At 39.4% G+C, this 22,080-nt stretch overlaps 1 protein-coding gene across 8 annotated transcripts in view; it reads left to right on the plus strand.

Moving 5' to 3' along the window:
- Positions 1-20,970, plus strand: part of sgce (sarcoglycan, epsilon) — a 62,175-nt gene extending 41,205 nt beyond the window's left edge. For 6 of the 8 annotated variants that reach the window (XM_048558452.2, XM_048558417.2, XM_048558427.2 and 3 more), the window contains 7 exons: positions 2,296-2,458; positions 9,129-9,340; positions 9,794-9,820; positions 14,561-14,752; positions 16,197-16,240; positions 16,678-16,712; positions 20,589-20,970. In XM_048558452.2, the coding sequence (XP_048414409.1) occupies positions 2,296-2,458; positions 9,129-9,340; positions 9,794-9,820; positions 14,561-14,752; positions 16,197-16,240; positions 16,678-16,712; positions 20,589-20,636 (721 nt within the window). In that variant the 3' untranslated portion in view covers positions 20,637-20,970. The remainder of the gene's footprint in view (positions 1-2,295; positions 2,459-9,128; positions 9,341-9,793; positions 9,821-14,560; positions 14,753-16,196; positions 16,241-16,677; positions 16,713-20,588) is intronic. The other 2 variants (XM_048558436.2, XM_048558444.2) reach the window with 2 other exon arrangements.
- The last annotated feature ends 1,110 nt before the right edge of the window (positions 20,971-22,080 follow it).

Below are 22,080 nucleotides of genomic sequence, written 5' to 3' on the forward strand. Positions count from 1 at the left end.
ATTCCAGGAGGAAATAGTGAGAGTACAAGACAAAGGGTGAGACTAAGATTGGAGAACCTTGGACATCAAATGACATAAAAGTTGGGATTAATTTAAGTAAACAAAGCTGTGGCAGAGTCACTCTAGGAGTGTAAAACATGCAGGAAGGAAATTTAAAGGGAAATTAGATGGGCAAAGAGAGCGATGGTGGGCAGAGTAAAGGGAAACCCAGAGGGGCTTCTTTGAATAAATAAAGAGCATGGAAATAACTAGTGAAAGTCAAGGGTCCCTTTGAGGATAGTATAAGTTATCTAACTGTGGACCCTGAAGGCATGGGCTCAGTGAATACCTTGCATCAGACTTCCCAATTGAAAGGGATGATGCTGGCATTGACGTCGGGGTGGAGGACTGTAAAATATTGTTAGAAATTAACAGAGAGGGAGAGGAGGTATAAGCAGGTTTAATAGCCTTAAAAGCAGGTAAATCTGCGGACCCAGTTCAGATGCCTCCCATCTGTGTTGAGGGAGGCAAGAGAGGAGATGTTGGGGCTCTGGCAATAATTTTCAAACCCTCCTTGTCCATAGATTAGGTGCCACAGGACTGAAGGGCTGCTAATGTTGTCGCATTGGTGAGGATAGAGCAAGAAATTACTGGCCAGTCAGTCGAATCTCAGTGGTGGAAAGTTATTAGGAAGCATTCTGGTGCGTAGAATGTATCTGCTCTCGGAGAGACACCAATGAATCATGGATTGTCAGCATGGATTTGTAAAGGGAAGGTCGTGTTTGACACTTGCAATCAAATGTTTTCAGACAGTAGCTAAGGGTGCGAATGAGGGTAATTAATTTAATATGGTCGACGAAGACGAAGACTTTAGGAAGGCTTTTGATAACATCCCTCATGATGGATTGGTTAAGAAAGTAAGCCCATAGGATGCAAGGCAAGATGCCACATTGTATCTAAAGTTGGCTGAGGGGTGGGAAGCTGAGGGTGTTGGGAGAGGGATGTTTTTGTGCCTATAATTCTAGTGCTGGTGTCCTTGTATGTGCTGTATACTTAATGATTCGGACTTAAACGTAGGGCAGTGACCAAGAAGTTGACGGGTGATAGCAAAATTGGTAGGGTGGTAAACTGTAGGAGAATATTAATGGACTGGTCAGGTGGACAGAACTGTAGAAGTGAAGCTTAAACAGGAAAAGTGTGAGATAATACAGATAGAAGGCTAACAAGCCGAGGGATTAAACTATCAATGACAGGACCCTGGGAGGTACTTAAGATCAGAGGAACTTTTGTGTGCATGTCCACAGATCTCTAAAGGTAGCAGAGCAGGTAGGCAAGTTTGTTAAGGATGCATGTAGGATACTTGTCTTTATTAAGCGAGCCATAGAATATAAGTGGAAGGAGCTCATTCTGGAACTGTAAACAATACTGTTTCAGACACAGCTGGAGCGCTGTGAGAGTTCCAGCCACCACATGATGGGAAGGATGTGATTGCATGAGAGAGGTGGGTGCAGAGAAGACTTGCCAGAGTGCTGTCTGTGCTTGGATTGTCTGTGCAGTGAGAAAAGATTGTTTAGGTTGGGGTTGTTTTCCTTGGGACAGCAAATGTCGAGAGAAATTGATAGAGATCAGCACCGTTATGGGGCATAGATAGCATGGATAGAAGGCACTTTCAAGCAGCATTTAGATATTCAGTTGCCATTGCCTCCAGGGTTACAGACCAAAAGCTGGAAAGTGATTTGTATTGTCTGATCTTAACCTAGACCAGATATGATGGGCTGAATGACGACCTCCCGTGTTACAAATGTCTACGAGGTTCTAGTTGGAAAATTACTCCCTGTTTCCTGCTGTGAGGCCTACTTCCCCTACTCCTCTTTGTTCCTTTTTCAGCATCTAGCCCTGTTCTGTTTATTTGATTCAATTTATTCTCATGTTGAATCCATATTTTTGCCAATATTTGCTACTTCTGTGCTAATGCCTTCACTGGTTTGCGATTTTCTCCAAATGAGTAATTGCACTGCCCCTGCCATTTGAGAACTCCCAAGGGCCCTTGCTTCTGAAAGTGGTTGCAAATGATCCAAGTTTCTTGATTTTAAATTTCTCAAGCAATTAGGGATTGCATGCATTGTTATGCTTCACAACTCTTTGGATGAACCCTTTTGGTTTGACACTTATATAAAATTCAAATGTTGCTTTCAAAAATTGCTTCTTTCAAGGTGTAAATGCACTTGGAAATACCCAGCTCGAGGCAATAGTACACCACGTAGGTTTTCATATCCCTGTAAAACATGATGTTCTGTTGGAATGCTTCCTCTGCAGGGTTTATGTCATGGTGGGGACAGATGTGACTTTCTCATCGTGTCTAAGAGAAGTGGAGACCCCACAAAACCAGCTGAAGTGTAGTCAGGAGATGGAACCAAGCATAAGCTGTGACAAGAAATTTAGGGCTCAGTTTGACATTGACTGGTGTAAACTGTCTTTGGTAAGTCAAGCACTATCCTTTCTGCATTCTGTCTTTTGAAGGGGATCATATACGTTTTGATGTTCTATTCTTTTACATGTTTTCTCAGGATTGTTATATGGTATTTACAACAAGAAACAAGCCAATTGACCTACATTTAATGCTGATGTTTATATTTGATTTATGCCTTCAACCTCCTTTCTTTGCCTAACCCCATGAACATATATCTGTCTATTCATTATTCTTGCATGCATTTATCTGCCTTCCTCTTATGTACGTCTTCTGTATTCAGTTCAACTACTCCTTTTGGTAGTGAGCTCTAACCATTATATAGGTAAAGAATTTTTTTTCCTGAACTCTTGATTCAATTTTTAATGAATAAGTCATATTTATGACTCTTAGTCCCCAGGAAGTGCAAATATCTTGTCCCTTGTGTATCCTACAAAAACGTTCATAATCTTAAATGTGTCTGTTAGAATCACCTAAATCTTTTTATGAATTTATTTTTGGAAGGATATGACCTCTAATGTCTCCTATAATCCTAATAAATTATCTCTCTTATCAGGGTCAATTTAATTTTAACATAACTTCTCTGATTTTTCATTCTATCCCTTTAGAAAGGAATCCCAAAAGTTTGTTTATTTTTATTATGTCCCTAACCTGTGCTGCTACTTGTAATAATTTGTGTATCCGCTGACCCCCCCCAACCCTCTGATTTCCCCCCTGTTCCTCTATCCCATTTAGACACTACTTTTTCCAAGAAATGTGCAGTCTCTATTTTCTTCCTATCAATGTAACACCATTGCTTGACAATATTGTGCTCAGGCTGTAAAACTGTTTCCTTTGTGTATTTTGTCACACCCAATTTGGCATTGACAAACTTTTAAATTGTTCTATCAGTTCCCAAGCCTAAAATAGAAATGTAGATGGTTAACGAGCCCAGTTCTGTTGTCAAACACTACAACTAACTAGCTATTTTCCACCATTTGTTTAATGTTTATCAAGAATCACAGTCCTGAACAGTGTCTTGTTTGGAACTTGCATACACCCTGTTCCATCATTAAGAAAATGCTACTTTGAAAAAAATACCAAGTTAGAGGAGAAAAACTCCTGAGAGGATTCTAGTCAAATCGTAGTGTTACTATCAAGCGAGTTTAATCATCAATTCAGGTTTTCAAGTATCTGACTCCATAAATGAGTGAAGTTTCACTGTTAGTAAGATACACCATCTCCCTCTAGTTGGTAATGATATGACCCCATTTTAACTCGTGGAAAATAACATGACCCCAGATAACAACAAAAATGAAACATTCAACACATAATAATTAAAGTTTGTTTATTACAGTGCAACATATAATTCATCACATAAATGTGAAAATCTGAGCTTTTGAAATGCTTGTAAAAACATAATTGTTTCAAGTACGTGTGTAGGTTTGAAAAAATTCTCCTTGTTGGCAGAAGATTGTGAAGTCCCTTCCCTCCCAGCGCGCGCACGCGCACACACACAGCCCCTCCGCCATCATATCTAGCCCTCTACACTCGGTAGCTCTGCTTTCCAACCTTCTCTCTCTGGCCACTGACATACATAGACACATACCCACACTTCATCAGGCCCTCTGTCTTCCTCCTCTTTTGGTCTAATGGTTGGTACCTATGAAGCTGAGGCAGGAATCCATAAATCACATAGACAGGAGTAGAAACGCTGTCAAGTTTGAATCTGCTAGCCACCTTCCTGCCTCAGCTGCTGGATCATCTGGTTTTCCCATACTCTGTCACTGATTTACATGTCCGCACCAAGTCAACTCCCGAAACGTCAGCTTTTGTGCTCCTGAGCTTGCTGTGTTCATCCAGCCTCACATTTTATTATCTTGGATTCTCCAGCATCTGCAGTTCCCATTATCACAACTCTCAAATGTTATGGGCTCATTGAAGTTCACTGCCAATAATTGTCTGTAATGTTAAAGGATGTCTTGCGTTCACTGTCCACCCTGTACTGTGTGGAGGCACTGATTCCCTAGATCCAAGGCTTTGCTGCCAGAGTCTCAAGACTGGGCTATCTCTTTTCCACAGTGGCTTCTGCTGTGCATTGAAGGAGAGACAGTGTCCAATCCCACGTTTGTGTCCACTGATTCTACTGGGGGTCATGAGCCATTGTGCTAAAGACTAGTTACTATAGAGATAGCTGTGCTAAAGTTTCAAGTAAATGAGCTCAATAACTTTGCATGTCATTTGGCATCCTCTTTTAGCCTTTACTTGCATTATGGAACATCAAAGACAGGAACTTCCAACAACATTTAGGCATTGAACAGAAAAACAGCATTTTAACACAATAGCTTTAAGCTGCCAAATGCAGGACTGGGAAAATAAACTCCTTTTTTCATTATTTTGCTTGTTTATCATTTTATTCTGCATATGATTTCAACATAATCATATCAGTTTAATTCATAGAATCATCAAATTTAAATGGTATGGAAAGAAGTCACATGGCTGACTGAGCTAGTTCTGTAAATGGAGCCATCGTGGTGCTTTTACCTATGAATGATGGGGTCATTTGTTCAAACATCACTTCAGAGACTAGAATGAGTAAGATAGGCTTGTACTTCAGTGCAACACTTGAGGGTATTGTGCCCTGTAGGCTTTACAGGGCTTCTGGAAGTCACAGTGAAAGTTCATTTTCTTTGTCTTCATTCTAAACTAATTTCTTGCCTTGCCCTCTGGTTTTCAATTTCAAAACTTTTCAATTTCACAGTTTTTTTTTCCTTTTTACCTATGCAGAGCTGCAACAATTGTATTTGTAAACAAATGGTAAATGAAGCTAATCCAATTATTTTTACTCTAATAATCCTGTACTAAGCTCTATGGATCTATCACCTATCAATCTTTTGGTGTGAGATTCACCTATAATGAAATGATAATGTAACCAACATTGATGTATCTGTTTCTTTATGTGCTTCATATGTTTACTGTCTTATTCTGAACTTGAATCTTAACATTTGCCCTCCTGTCGGTAAATTCAGGCGCGCTAGTTTTTAAATGCACATGATTTATTTTATTTTAATGAAGCTTTAAATTTTTGTGTTATATGAATTGTACTTTTTGAACAGTTGATCACAGCCATGACAGATTGGATAGACCCCATAGCCTCAAAATGCTATGAATCTGAGAAGGTATGGGACCTGATTATGGAGGAGCAGCCCATTAACGCTCCCAGAATTGCTCCACTGACACTGAAGAGCATTCTTTGAATTTTTTTCTTTATCTCAGATGATGCTGCGGCACCTCAAGTGGGTCACTGTCTGGATACTTTGGGTGGCTGCTGATAAATCAACTGTACAAGTACAAAGCACTGATCCAATTGTACTAGTGACCTTCCCCTGGGATTAGGAAAAGGGTCACCAGCTTCAGGCAAAGGCAGGAGTTTTGAGACTGCAGTATAAGGAACGACTTTAAAAAAAAAATTCAGAAGATAGTCACCAAGTTTAGCTGTTACAGATCTCAGAGTGACTGCAGTTGATCAGCATTGGGGAACACCTAACAGTGATCTTAGTGTGGTTCTGTTGGCTGGTTGGGAAGGTACTACATTGCATTGAGAGTCACATCTATGTAGGGGGAGGACAGTAAAACAAATTACAGAATGGACATGGACAGGTAAAATCAAGGAAAATCCAAAGATTTTCCCAAAACATTAGGACCACAAGAATAACTAGGAAGATAACTGAGGGAAGAGAATCCCTGCACTGTGGAAAGAGGCCATTCCACCTATTGAGCCTACAGCCACTCTCCTGCCCAAACCTTGACTGCTCACCCTATCCCCATAACTGCATTTTACCATGGCTATTCCACCTAGCCTGTATGCACCTGGACTGCAGGAGGAAACTGGAGCACCTGGTGGTAACCCACGCAGACATGGGGAGAATGTGCAAACACCACACAGACACGCACTCCAGGTTGGAACCAAATCTGCGTCCTTGGCCACTGCGCTGTCGAAGTATATAAGACAATTTACACTTTGATGCAGAGGATCTGGGCACAGTTCTTCGTGAGTACTTTGTTTTCATAAGGGAGAGGGCTGATGTGCAATTAAAGTGGAGGAGTCTGAAATATTGCTTGGAGTAGTATGAGAGGGGTATTACTGGAGAAAGTGACACTACTTAAGGGGATATATCACCAAGGCTGAAAAGATTATATTCAAGGCTGTTAAAAGAGCCTGGGAGGCACATGGAAGATGGGTTGAGGATCATTTTCCAATTCTCACCTGATACAGTTGAGATGCCAGGGATTGGAGGTCTGTGAATGTTGAATTCAAAAAGGTTGCAAGGCAGAGGACACATTTAAGCTGGCCATTCTGATGTTGGTGTTGGACAAATTATTGAAATCAGTTCTGAGACACAAAATAAACTACCACTTATAAAGACACCAGATCAATTGGGGATTGTCAGCTTAGATTTTTTTTTGAGGAAGTTCACATTTTACTAACTTTTTCAAGTTTTTGAAGAAGAAACGAGGTAATGAGGTGCATGTTGTCTGTTTGGATTTTAGTAAGACTTTTGACAAGAAAGCTGAAAGTCAATGGGAGCAGGGAAATATAATTGGATTAGCATAAAAGATGATAATGGTCAACATACATTTCTTGCAAATGGAAACCCGTTTCAGTTGTGTTCCATAGGGCTCGGTTTTGGGTCCCTTGCTGTTTGAAGTTTGCACCGAACACAGACATTTACTGGTAAGTGAAGATAATGGCTGCCCACTGCAGGAAAATATCAATTATTGGAGAGGTATGGATTAATCAGGAATAGTCAGCATAGTTAAAGGGACGTCATGTCTTAATTGATTGAATTTATGGAGGAAGCAAAGAGGGAGGTCGATGAGGAGTACAGAGGATGTTGTCTGTGTGGATTTCAGTAAGGCATTTGAGAAACTTACATGAAGGGATACCAAGGAATGTGGTGAGTTAGATCCAAATTGTCTCCGTGAAAGGAAACAAAGGGAGTTAGTCAGTGGATGTTTTTGTGAATGCAAATTGAACCCAAGTGCCTGGCACTGTGAGGATGTAGTCCTAACCAGTGAGTCACTCTATATCATAGCATACAGGCTTCCAGTCACAAAAGCAAATTTCGATCATCACTCTCTGCTTCCTACCACTGAACCAATTCCCTGGATCCCATGGGTTGTTACCTTCTGAACCAGCCTGCCATGTGAGACGTGGTCAAAAGCTTTATTAGAGTATCTGTAGATTACATCAACTGTGCTATCCTCTACACACCTAGCCTCCTCAAAAAATTCAAATCAAATTTCTTCTCCCCTTACAAAGCTATGCTATCTTTGACTAATCCTTGCCTCTCCAACTGGAGGATAGTTTGGTGTCTCAATTTTTTTTCCTAATATTTTCTTTATCACAAATTCTAGACTCACTGACCTGTAGTTTCTTGGTTTATCCTTACCACACTTCTTGAATAACAGCACTACATTAACTCTCCACCATAACTATAGATAAAGACAGAGAGAGAACTTAATGACCTCAAAGTACTCTACAGCCAAGGAAATATTTCTGAAGCATAGCTACTTTCAATCTATGAAATGTGACAACTATTTTAACAGCTATTTCCCACAGACAGAAATGAAACAAATGACTGGTGTGTTTAGTGATAAGATGATAAAATAAATATTGACCAGAATATGGGAAGAACTATTGTAAATTTCTTCAAGTAGTGTTGTGAAATTAATTATATCCATCTAAGAAGAGCAGACAGGGTCATGGTTTCAGTCTTAAATCTAGTGCTTCTGATTAAGCAGCACTTTGTCAGTGTTGCAGTAAAACGTCAATTATGCTGAAACCTCTGTGGCAAGACAGAACTTGATTCCACAACCTTTTAATTCAAAGCTGAGTGCTACCAGCACGCCAGAACTGGTGCTGGCACTGACACTAACAACCAGAGCTGATTATATTTTGGGGAATGTATTCAGCTAAAATTTTGATCTTTCATCTGAATCAGGAGTGCCATCAATTTTACCCCTTCTAAGCATAAAGACACTGTGAAAACTCCTTATCCACTAAGTTGAAACTACCCTTTGCTAAATGCAGTGTTTGAGAAGATACTCAGCCATAAGAGGCAGCAAAGTTCCAGAATTAAGTTTCGATTTGCGTAATTAGAAAACTTGCAGAGCTGGTAAGGATGACAGACAGTGGTTGACGTATTAGCTACTGGTGAGAATCAGGAACTGGCAGTGGGGCACAGAAGAATTTTGAAAATAATATCAAAGGTTTTCAGGAGGCTCTAAAGGGAAATAAAAATATTTTGAATTAACCTTGCTAAATATTTTTGTGCAGCTGCCAGAACTAAAGAGCACGTGGGTTGATATTTCTTTAAAAAAACAATTTTGATAGTTCGACAGGAACTGGAACCATCCTGCTCCGGCTCAGGTACAGACAGGAAAAACACTCAAATGGCACTGAGCAGTACAGAATTTGCACAGTGCAAGATAACAGTGGTGCAAAAATATTCAAGTAACAGTACAAAGAAAATAAACACCATCCTGAACTCTACGTTGACACAGATGAGAGTTATCGATGCAGTGGAAGGAACGATTTTTCGCTGCCAAGTTATAGAAGTACTGAAATGTATATCTAGTACGTTTGAATCAAAATAGCAAATTTAAAGATGTAGCTCTTTTTATTACAATTTGGTGGCAGGTCGACAAGTCAAAAATGCCTTCTGTCAGTAAGGAACTGATTCGGGGAGATGGTGTTCTGCCTGATGACGGAGAGTATAAACCACCTTCCACTAACCTGAAAAGCAAGGACTATTACACAGACTTCGTGATTACATTGGCGATACCAGTAGCCGTTGCTCTGGTGCTTTTTGTTATCCTTGGTTACATCATGTTCTGCCGCCGAGAAGGAGTGTAAGTAAATCACACTGCTGTCCAAGTGCAGATATGCAGAGACTCTAAACATGGGACACATCTCTTTTTTTTAAAGAATGAGACTTTTCTATGTTGTAATGGTGTCTTAATACTAGGGAAAGGGTTCTAGTTTCTAGTTCGATCTGATAGTAACAATATCACAGGTTAGTAAAGGAGGTAGAGAGCTCAGAAACTGTCCATACCATTGCATGCGTTCATATTTCAGCTCCATCATCTACGTTTATTTTCCATCAGTCTCTTCCCTTCTGTGTGTCCGTAGTGTTTGTGTGTGCAGTTATTCTGGCCCTATACTTGTAGGCAGATACTGACAAGTGCATTCAATAATAATCTTCTCAACATCTGCCAAAAGTGGGACCATCATTAGCAGATATCTTTTGATGTTTCAAGTATCAATGCCTATTATTTAATTCATTAATTTTGTTTTGTTCCTAGGCAAAAGAGAGACATGCAAACACCAGAGTAAGTGTCTTCTTTCCTGTTATGTTTTAAATTGAGCATCTTCTGTTTTTAATTTTACTTTTTGTTTTATCAAATCATATTCTGCTACCGTAGTCTTCAGAGTCTGTTTCGTACTCATTTCCATTTGAGTTGTACATTTCATGGTTCATCTCATACTGTTGACCCATAGTGAAGAGTTAGTGCAGTTAGGCCTCTTGGTAGTGTGGCAAGTGAGTTCTTGATGTTCAGTAACTCCCAATGTAACGAGTAATAATTTTTTATCATGAAGAAAAAAAAAAAGCAAAGTTTTCCTTTAACTGCCAGTTTAGAGATCATGTAACTCTTTTTTTTTCCCAGTGGTGTGATTTCCTGTTAAGGGATCGTAAAGAAATGAATGACTGCTACAGTAGGAATGTATTCTAGTATCAGTGCTTTTTGGAGTTCAGTCTAGAATACAGTATTGTTACAATAAGATTTTTAAGCTTCTCACTTTGACTTTAGGGTCATTTTCTGCCCGAACATGTCTGGCTTCTTTAACTGCAACCCTGAGACCACCTAAACCATGAACTCACTCTCCTGCCTGTCCTCTTTACATCTCTCATCAGCTGACAATATGGAATGCTGAAAGTGATAAGAAATTTGAGGGGATCATTTCTGTTCCCACAAGATGTATTTTTGACAGTCTCATGCTGCACGTGTGCAGATTGCTCTTGATTGAAGACATGGTATAAAAAGTCTGGATCTTTCTCCCAAGTGAAAGTTGAGTTATTTGAGGTTCTGCTGACCACACCAGGTCCAGCTGTCTGCAGATAAAAGAACACACTCCAGAACACCACACCCAGGGTAACTTGCATTGGGAAAAATGCTGGAAAATTTAATACACACCCAGTAGCATATCGGGACAGGGAAATATTTTAGATAATTACCTTTCATCAAAGCAAATTTGTGAAGGGTGAACTGCTTCTCCCACTTTTACTGCAGATATTGGAGATCTGAAAAAACTTTTCATCAACCTAAAATGTCAACTCAGCTTCCTCCATTCCTGGTTACTGCGTAACCTGTTTTTGGCATGTTCAATTTTTATTTGAAAACAAATTATGCTGTTGATTGCAGTTAAATATTGCCTGCAAAGTACTGTGTTGCCGCTAGTTTGAAATAACATAGAAAGCTGCTTTTTTTGCACAGATCCTTGGGGTAATTTAGTTTAACCAATATGTGTGCTAGGTTAAGCCCCAATCTGTTGTGGCAGTGTCAGCTGAGTATCAAGGTGATTGCAGTTTGGTTGCCTGTTGAGACTTCCGTTTACAGAAGGCAGTCAACTGTCCGTTTTGAATTATAGCCTATTCCGTAAACGATAACAGAACAGGAAAGTTGATGTTATAGGTCAGGATCATTTCTGAAGAAGGTTGCCGACCCAAAACATCAACTTTACTGTTCCTCTAGCTTCATGCTGTGTTGTCTCTCACTTCAGCAGATGTTTGGCTTAACAAGATGATAGATTTTGTTTTTCAACATGTACTATTAAATATACAATAAGCTAGGACTACCTGATCTAACCCAAAACCCAGTATAAAACTGAAAAAATGTTGCAGTGCAGTGTCTCTACTTGTGTACCATATGTCCAGGTTCAAATCCCACCTGCCCTGTATGACGGTCCTATAACATGTCTTAACACTTTAATTAAAAATAGCATAGTCTGTTACCTGCTTGGCAATGAATGACTGGTACTTCATGGAAATGAAGTTATCATTTCTACTGGAATCTTGGCAGTGTACTTTATAGTCACCCTTGTGACAGTACAGTGTTCATACGTACAGAGCTGGGTTCCCGTTCATGAATGACAACCCTAGGTGCCTACCAGCTAGCCTTTGACTTACTGTGATGGTTCAAATACACATGTAGCAAAGAAATGCCACAGGACAAAGGAATCAGGATTCTTGCCCTAGTACTATGAGGCAGCAGTGCTAACCACGGAGCCACCATTCTGTTTCCTTATTTGTCATTTGACCTCACAACCAGTCAGTTCAACGGCAAATAAGGATGGACAATGATTTCTGGGCTTGTCAACATCTCTATTTTGAGAACTATTTTGGAAAAAAATTTTGAATAAGGTACCATGTTGAATTTGACAGGGATCTAATGTCCACTAGTAATGCCACGTTCTGGAAATGAGAGACCGAGCTGATTTTAATTCAAGATTATGGAAGCCAATTGTACTATTCTTCGTGACCAAAGTGATATTAGGTTGTGCAGCTCCATGAATTACACACAACTGGGCTTGTTTCTCATGTCTGAAGTTTACTACCTGACTGACTTAAATGGCTGAATTCTTTTTTAAAAGTTTATATTCTTCACATATTTATTTGATTATTATTAAATTGGCAAAATGTCACACTCCAATTTCTTCAGATCCACGAACAGAAAACAAAGATGTTCCACAAATACCATTATATGCTGTTCGAACATTTTGCTCGACTCTTTCCTCCCAACTTAAACCCATTTTTATTTCTTTTGATTAGAGTTATTATGTTATTGTCTCTTTCTTCATGTGAGCACCAGTTTGTAACCTCAGTGGCATATCATTTGAGCCAACTCCAGTAAATCCTCTGTATAGGACTTACCCCTTGATAGGGGTGTACAAAATGATCAGAGATAAAGATAAGAGTGGACAGCCAGAGACTTTTTCCTATGGTGGAAGTAGCTATTACGAGGGGGCATAGTTTTAAAGTGAGTGGAGGTAGATGCAAGGGAGACATCAGAGGTAGGTTCTTTACTCAGAGAGTGGTAGGGGAGTAGAATGCATTGCTGGAGGGGGTAGTGGAGTCAGCCTCATTAGGGGCATTTAAGCAGCTATTCGATAGGCATATGGATGATCACATAAGGTAGGGGTGGAGTTAGATAGACATTAGGCTTAGGGTAAAAGTTCACAACATTGTGAGCCGAAAGACCTGTACTGTGCTGTACTGTTCTAAGATCATCTGTTAGTTATGCATTGTCATTCCAGATTTATTCAATTAACACAACTGAAATTCCCAACTGCTGGGTAGTATTTGATCTCTTATTTCCAGATCAGGAGTCCAGTCTTCTGGAATAGTCATCCAGTCATATGACTGGTGATCCTAAACTTTTGTACATGAACAATAATTTTTTTCTTCGAATGCCAGAATGTCAAATGTTGGACAGACAAACCATAATCTTCAAACCCTGCAGCAGAATATACTGTCATGACTGATTCCATCTCTCTCCATAACCTCTCAATTGAACTAGACAGTTTGTAATCTTGGAGTCCCAGGTGATACCTAGACCACATTCTTTAGTTTATTCCAGCTCTACCATCAAATTCTTCCTCATTGTTTACTGTTTAGCATTTTGAGATGCTTTTCTGGCTGGCATTTTATTGAATAGCTTTCACAATTTTCAACCTGTAATACACCTCTGGAAATATGGTTCATCCAGACCTCACTTGTTCTGTATTATTAGATTAGAACAACCAGTCAGTGGTTGTGTTTAATTTGAAGATGGGGGTTGATGCTGAACTGTGGCTATGTCAAGTTTTACAATTTAGTTATCTGATCAAATATCAGGAGTGGCGGTCACCATAGTGACCCTTTCAAATTAATACATAATTCATGTTGCTGGTTTTGATTTGGACTCCTATTTAACTTGGACTGTTTGTGACACTACTAATGAATAAATCCATTGCAACAAAATACCCAATGGTAAATTGGTAATAGTAACTACAAACAGGACAGTTCTTGTAACAGACAAACTACACAAATGGTGTAAAAGAGCAAATATTAATTGAATAATTCAAAAAGTTACTTCTTACCCTCCAGCTTCTGCTAATGATCACAAATGCAAAATACATAAAACCAGAAATTTCTTACCTTGATGTATTTAAACTGTGGCATAAAAGTATCTAAATTAATTCACAATTGTAAATTTATCTCCTAAAATCAGTGTTTTAGGAATCTCCACTGTATTTTTAAATTAGTTTCTTACCATTAGATAGTGATTAAAAGTTTTCATTCTTATAAATTTTCTAATCACCATTTTATATTCTAATTTGGTAACTTTGAAACCTAAAACTATACTAGAATCTCTGACCTAGTTTGAAACATTGGAGCCTTTTCTTTGCTACTGTCAGAACATTTAAGGCCAGAAATGGTAGTTTATTTTATTACAACTTAAATGGCATATCTGTACTCTTTCGAAATGGATTACTTTAAATAATCAGGTTAGGAGCAATGTCATTTGAAAGCATTAAACATTAGTCCCTTATTGCTGATGATTATTTTTATTATTTAATTTGACTTTTTTTAAAATGAACTGGAACAAAAAAAACTTTTTTATTAACAGGGAATTCAGAAACAAAATTTCTTGGGAGCAAGATCCAGAAATTTCTATTCATTTTATTTACCGAGTCAAACTATCAGTAGTTTCCCAAAGCAAGACACTGACCTGATTATCTCTGATCATAATGGGAACTGCAGATGCTGGAGAATCCGAGATAACAAAGTATGGAGCTGGATGAACACAGCAGGCCAAGCAGCATCTTAAGAGCACAAAAGCTGACGTTTCGGGCAGAGACCCTTCTTCAGACTTTTTCTGAAGGAGGGTCTAGGCCCAAAACGACAGCTATTGTGCTCCTAAGACACTGCTTGGCCTGCTGTGTTCATCCAGCTCCACACTTTATCACTGACCTGATTGTATTGTTCAAAGTTTTCAGTGTAACCTTCTCATTTCATGTTTTTCCTTCAGCATCCAGTTGGTTCATCATAGCTCCATTCAGAAGTCAACCAAGGAGCTTCGGAACATGTCAAAGAACCGAGAAGCAGCTTGGCCCCTTTCCACTCTGCCTGTGTTTAATCCTGTAACTGGTGAGATCATACCACCCCTTCATCATTCAGATAACTGTGACACCTCCAACATGCCTCTCATGCAGACACAACAGTAAGTCTTCCTTTAGTTCTGCATTATCTTGTTATTTTGTATGAATGTTGTTTTCCTTTAACGCAGTGATCAAAGGAATTAGAAATGTGCTGCTGGAGAACTGGTTGTGCATTAAAAACTAAACATCTCACACGTGTGTTTTAGGGATGTGAATAGATGATACCTCCCTTTGAGAAGTATGGGAAGATGTTTCACATTCATGTGTGCCTGGGTTTTGTACACCAAAACACTATTTTGGATTGTTAAGGTGGTACTATAATTTTTCTCATTAGCTCATTTTGAGCAGGTTCCCTTCTGTTTACTTTTATTCCTGTATTATCGATTTACTACTTTGCAACAAATATGGAATACATAGCGCTAAATACTGAATTTTAAATGTTCTGCAGGTGTAGTGGCATACAAATTGATTACACCTAATGCCAAGTACATGACTTTTTAAAATTACCTCTTTGGCAACATAGTGACCTATGTTGCACAGCCAGATCAGAATGTGGTTCAATTATCCATGGTCATATTGTAGAGGGATGGTAACAATGTCAACTCCTTACTTTCATCATGCACAATGGTGAGGCAATTTAAAAAGCAAGTTCATGTTGGAGTGTGGCAGGAATAGTGAAATAAAAGCCTTAAGAAGTTTCTCTTTGGATTTTACATGTTTGGAGCATTTTTTGGATCAGGATAATCAGATTTAACAGAGAAGTACAAATTGGAAAGGGTACAAAGAAAAACAAATACACTCATTAGACCGTCAAGGAACCTTGGAGAAGCTCATGCTATTCTTGCTGAAAGACAAAAGGTGTAAACATACACAAACATGCACAATTAAATAGGGCATAGAATATATAACTTGTTTACCAGAAGACTGTTTGAAATGGTATGCAATGGCAAAGCACTGTGGTAATTTTAAATGGCTTCATTCTTTCACAAAGCATTCAAATACATTAGAGGAGGGTGTGTCAGAGGACAAATTGGCCATTTCTGATCCTTGAGTTTTTGCTAACTTCCTGTGAAAGGGAGTGAAGGGACATCAGAGGGAAGTGTCCTTCACATTGTCACATTTGCTTTCTGGATCTGGTATGGCTACCAAAAGAAGTGTCAATTTATTTTCTTTCAAAGGAGTTTCAATATCTAATGGGAACTAAGAGAAAGGGAAACAAATTGACTTCACTGCAGCTAAGATACTTTTCAAGCTGTCAATAATCTGACTAGATTTCAGAGATTTTTAAAAAGTGAAGTATGTAATGTTCCTAGTATTGTCTGTAATATTTTATAGCCCTAACTATATGATCCTCATCTCATCAATAACTGCACTGATTTAGTCACTTTCTAGTGTAAAGAGTAGCAAATACAAATGGTTTAAGATGTTAGAATTAAACTATTCCTCACAACAGATACAGAATTTGATCCAATTCAGTTTTGTTCTTTTGTTATCTTGTTTTTGTAGGAATCACCCCTTACAGACCCAACTGCCCCAGCAACAAGGTGCAGGTCAGTATCCAACATCTCTCTCGCCAACCATCCCTTGCTCAAACCACTATCATATTGACTATCATGCAACCTAATTGAACTGCAGTAAAAGCCATCTTCAGTATTTTATTTAATTTACTAAAATGTATAACATTTTTTATTACAGATGTTGTTAGAATCAAAATACTTTGGCTTAGATATTGCATAAAAGGCAGTATTGTCATGTCAGTATACAGGGGACAGAGGTCCTTGGGTAATACGTTTCATCCAGTGCTACATCATAAAGGCCCATTCCACTTGTGTATACTGATGTAACCAGAACAAAGCCATTTGTTAACCTGCAGCAGATTTTCTTGTCAAAGTGACTGAAATCTCATCAGAAAGAAAAGCTTAACATGTTAAATTCTTAATTCATAATCAAATCTTTCACTTCTTCATTCTTGCTTTCCTGATTGGAGGAGAATATTATATGTCGACATTTCTACAATTTGAGGCAAGTACGAGTGTGTAAAGAAACTTTCCAACTTATGACTTTAATAGAAAGCAATTTAAAAGACTTAGTGGTCTTTTTAAACTGCTTTCTACTGAAGTCAAGCACCAGCAACAGAGTAAGCAGTTGATTAAAGAACAGCTGATCGAAAGCTTGCACCACCACCATTCAACAGGTTTAATTTTAGTTGTGATCTTTAAAGCAAAAAAAAAATGCTTGTTTATTCATAAGAAATAGGAAGGAAGTTACATTTGTTATCAAAATGATCCTAGGCAGTGTCTTTGGATGACAGTCAGATTTCACGTGTGCTGATGCTATCGGTCTACATCTTCACCATCACTTACAGTTCCTTCACTGACTTACATTGGATAAGCTGGCTACCACAAACAATAGCAACCCCCTCTGGTCACTTAAACTGGGTGTGAAATTCGTTCGCCCAATTTTTGAATGAAGAGGTTGTGACTCATGATTGTGGTGGGTTGAAGAAACGTCACTCTCTCATCAAAATGTTTGAGTTGCTACCCAGTGTTCAGTGTCACTCCTATCAATGTGCTTGTACAACTACATACACAGGCAGAGTTATGACAGACCGCCTATTCTTTCCCAAAATAAGACTGTTGGAATGGAGTTCTTGCAAACCGTATACACAAAGATAGGCAGAGACAAAGATGCAACCTGATGGATGCTATGCTGGTGTTCTTGTTAGATATTAGCAGTTACCTGTCTCTATAAGCTTTCTAAGCCCTTAAATTCATTTTCTTTTCCAATTCAAACCTCTTATATCAGTGCAGTTTACTTTATTCCAGTGCTGGCAACTATGTCTTTAGCTGCTGACGTCCGATGTGCTAGAATTCTCTCCCTTTTGCCTTGCCCCAGTTACTTCTATTATCCTCCACCCACACTCCTCCTTCTCATTGCAAGTATATAAACATCTGCTTTCTTCAGCCCTCTTTCTATTGTTAAAACACCGTGATGTAGCATTTTAAAGACAAGTGAAATGACGTCTTTGTTTTATACTAGTCAGGGTAGAATCATGAAAATACCAAATCCCGAAGGGAACAGCAGCTTTTCTTGTATCAAACAGCACAGTCCTTCAGCTGTTGCAACTGATAAGATACTGCTCAGACCTAACCAGCTGTGCCTGCAAGTCTTAGAACTTAGACTTAAGCATTAGATGTGATTCTGCAATTGGACAAGATCTGCTAAACAATCCCAGTTATGCGAAGAATTGTGTTAGCAGTTAGATTTACAAGGTGGCTAATCTAGAGCATAAGATACAGGATTGAAATTAGGCCCTTTGGCCCATCAAGTCTGCTCTTGTCATTTGATCATAGCTGATATGGTTCTCAATTCATTTCTCCTGCTTTCTCCCCATTACCCTTGATCCCCTTACCAAATCAAGAATCCATCTCTCAGTCTTAAATACACACAATGATGTGGTCTCCACAGCTCTCTGTGGCAATTAGGGCCACAGAAGTTTCTCATCTCCAGTTCTAGAAGGTTGTCACTTCATTTGGAGGCTGTACCCTTGGTACCAGTCTCTCCATCAAGTGGAGGCATCATCTCCACACTCGCTGTATCCAGGCCACTCAGTATTGTACAAGTTTCAATCAGATCCCCCTCATCCTTCTAAACTCCATTGACTACAGACCCAGAGTCCTCAACTGCTCTGCATCTGACAAGCCCAGGGAACATTCTTGTAAACCTCTTCTGGACCCTTTGCAACACCAGCACATCCTTCCTTAAATAGGGGGCCCAAAACTGCTTACAAGTAGTTAGATGAATCAAGGTCAGATAGTACTATTTTTTTCTTCTAGTCTTCATTGTTGGGATTTAGGCAAATATTGCGTATTTCCAGTTGAGCTGGTATTTCAGCAGCAGTTGGATACAATTGAGTAGCTTGTCGTACAGATACACAGCAAGGAAACAGATCCAACTCATCCACGCCGACATAAATCTAGTCCCATTTGCCAACATTTAGCCCACATCCTTCTAAATCCCTATTTATGTACCAATCCACATGCTTTTCAAGTGTTGTGATCATACCTGCTGCTACCTCATTTTCACACACACGGTGGTATGTGTATCAAAAGTTGCCCCTTCAGGTCCCTTTTATATCTTTCCCCTCTAACCTTAAACCTATGCCCTCTAGTTTTGGACTCTCCCCATCCATTCCTCTCATGACTTGATAAACCTCTAAGGTCATCCCTGAGCCTCCGATGCTCCAGGGAAAATAGCCCCAGCCTATTTAGCCTCTCGCTGTAGTTCAAAATCCCCAGCACTGGCAATATCTGCATAAATCTTTTCTAGTTTCATACGTCTGATCAAGATCCTGTTGTAGTGTGGTAACCACCTTCATTGTCCACTACATCTCCAATTTTAGTGTTATCTGCAAATGTAACTCACCATACCATCTACGTTCACATCGAAATCATTTATGAAAAGCAGTGGACCTCGCACCCATCCTTGTGGTACACTTCTGGTCTGATAAGCCACTCTCAGTCTTCTACCTTTGAGCCAGTTCTGTATCCAAAGGGCTAGTTCTCCCTGTATTCCATGTGATCTAACCTTGCTAACCAGTCTACCATGAGAAACCTTGTCAAACACTTCATTGAAATCCATATTGATCATATCCACCACTCTGCCCTCAATCATTTCCATTCAGTCTTTTGAAGTAGTAATCAAGTTACCTTCCTGGGTTCCAGCTTCACCTATCCTTCCAGGCATTACTTTCCAGAATCCATCCTCTTCTGTTGGTGAAAATGCTTTTCCTCAAATCCCCTCTAAACCACCTACCCTTCACTTTAAAAGTGAACTAAAGGAAACAGCTGCTTTCTATCCACCCTGTCCACGTTCCTTATAATCTTGTACACCTCCAACAGGTTCCTCCTCAACCTTCTCTGAAGAAAACTATCTGAACTTATCCAGCCTCCCTTCATAGCTGAAATGCTCCATGCCAGCCAACATCCTGGTCAATCTCCTTTGTACCTCCTCCAGTGCAATCACCTCATTCCAATAGTGGGGTGACCATAACTGTGCACAGTACTCCAGGTGTGGCCTGGTCAAAGTTCAGGACATCTACAGTATGACCTCACTGATCTTATAATCCATGCCATGACTGATAAAAACAAGCCCTCTCAAGTATCCTACTAACCTGACTTGCTATATTCAGGGTTTAGTGGACATGCACCCCAAGATATCTCTGTTCCTGAGTTTCCTAGTATCTTGTCATTCATACAGTACATCACTTCATATTTATCAGGGTTAAATTGCATCTACCTGACCAGTTTCTGTTCTCCTGAAACCTAACAATTTCCTCAATGCCAACATGGCCAATCTTTGTGTCATCCACAAACTTACTTAACATCCTCCCTGCATTCTCATCCATGTCATTCATGAATATCACAGAAGAATTAGGGACCCAACACTGATCCCTGTGGTACACCACTGGACACTGGCCTAGTCAGACAACAGACTTATACTACCAACCTCTCTCTCCTGTCACTAAGCTGATTTTGGAAGCAACTTGCCACGTGATCCTGGATCCCATGCACTTTTACCTCCTTTGAGTTTCCCATGTGGTATCTTTACATAGGCCTTGTTGAAATGTTGAAAAATTCTGTATAGCACATAATTAGGTAGTGATCAGCTCACTACAGGACAAAATGATGAAGCCCAGAGCTTCAGCAGCAGCACTGCCTACTCGGTACTGGATCTCTATTTTACAAACCACTGCAAAACTACTATTTATGGTAAGTCTAGCAGCATTAGCCAAAAGCTAAATCAGTATTCCTTGACTGTAGCCATCTCAGTGCAGTTATGAGAATCTTAGACAAGTCTGGTGATATTCAATCATATAATCTATTCTTCTGTGTTTAGGTAAATGGCAAACCTGAGGAAGGAAAACTGAATGAAGCATTTACTTGATACAATTCCACTTGGGAAAAGGTCATTCTTCTTCTGTATACTGACCAAATGCATGATTTGTTTTCACGGTGTGCTGATGTGCATGACAGCGTAAGTGGGGGTACAATGTGAGTTTGTCAAGTATTTGATACCAGTGTTCTAAATTGCTCCACATAAATGTTGTAGTTGCTTTGTGTGTAGAATTATAAAAGTTGGTAATTTTATTTAATTTTTGCTAGAAAAAGCTAGCCCTTCAATGGGTAAGCTGTGTTATTGACAGAATTCCTTCTGTCTATGACTTGCCTAAAGTCTAAACAGTGTTTTAATCATGCAATAAATGTGTTTATGAAAAACATTTTACCAGTTTCATTAAATTCTTAAACCTCTTCCTTTACACATTACCAAATTTCTGAGGAATATTGTGCAATCACATAACCATCAAGCTAGTTGGCAGTAGTTTTGACCCTAGGACCAAACAATTGAACCTTATAGCTCTAGACTTAAAAGTCAAGGAATAATAGACCTTTACCCATCTGATGCTTTTTCTGCATGCATTGCTTATGTTGCACAAGAACAATCACTCCAAGTAATGTCCTGTCTTTGCACAAGACAGTGTTATTTTCTGTGGTCAGCAACAAAAACCCTGAAGATACTTGCAGCAGTTAACCACAGCGCTTTTAAAAATGCTTGAGCAAAATCAGGTCAAAAAGCACAAAGCTGCAATTTGTACAGGGAGCTCAGCTCCAAATAAATAAATAAAAGATGGCTGCCTGCACATGTTGATCAAGTTTAGCCTTCTGTTGTTGCTGCATGAGCTCATGGCTGTATGTCTTGACCAAGCAACTTGTTTTCAGGGGCACACAGCGTGTATTTATGTCCCACTCAAATTACACCTCTTGGGATGTGTAGGAAGCAGCCACCTCACATGCTGCAAAACGTCACTCACACCACGGCAGCACCACTTTGCAAATGAATTTCACACTTCTATAGTAAAGGAACTGGTCACGTGAATCAGACTTGCAATGCAATCCATGTCATAGTTAGTCATACAACACAAAAACAGACACTTCGGTCCAACTAGTCCACACAGACTATGTTTCCACAGTGAACTAGGCCCACTGTACCTGCGTCCACCATTTCTTCTAGCAGTTCATTCCACACATAAGGGGCAAATTTTTTGCAGATAATGTCCTTTCGAAATCTTCCTCCTTTCACCTTAAATATACTCCCTAGTTTAGATGTCTAAAGTGAAGAAAAAGCCCTACGCCAGTCAAAAACAAGCACCTAATCCTATTTTCCAGTACTTTGCCCAGAGCCTTGTAGGCATTGGCATTGCAAATGCAAATCTGAATATGTCTTAAGGGTCACGTGGGTTTTTGCCTTTACCACCCATTCAGACAGTGAGTTACAGATTCTGATGTCCTCTGGGTGGAAAGAATTTTCCTCAAACCCCATCTAAGTCTGC

The sequence above is a fragment of the Stegostoma tigrinum genome, chromosome 2 (genome assembly GCF_030684315.1).
Source record: "Stegostoma tigrinum isolate sSteTig4 chromosome 2, sSteTig4.hap1, whole genome shotgun sequence".
NCBI lineage: Eukaryota > Metazoa > Chordata > Chondrichthyes > Orectolobiformes > Stegostomatidae > Stegostoma > Stegostoma tigrinum.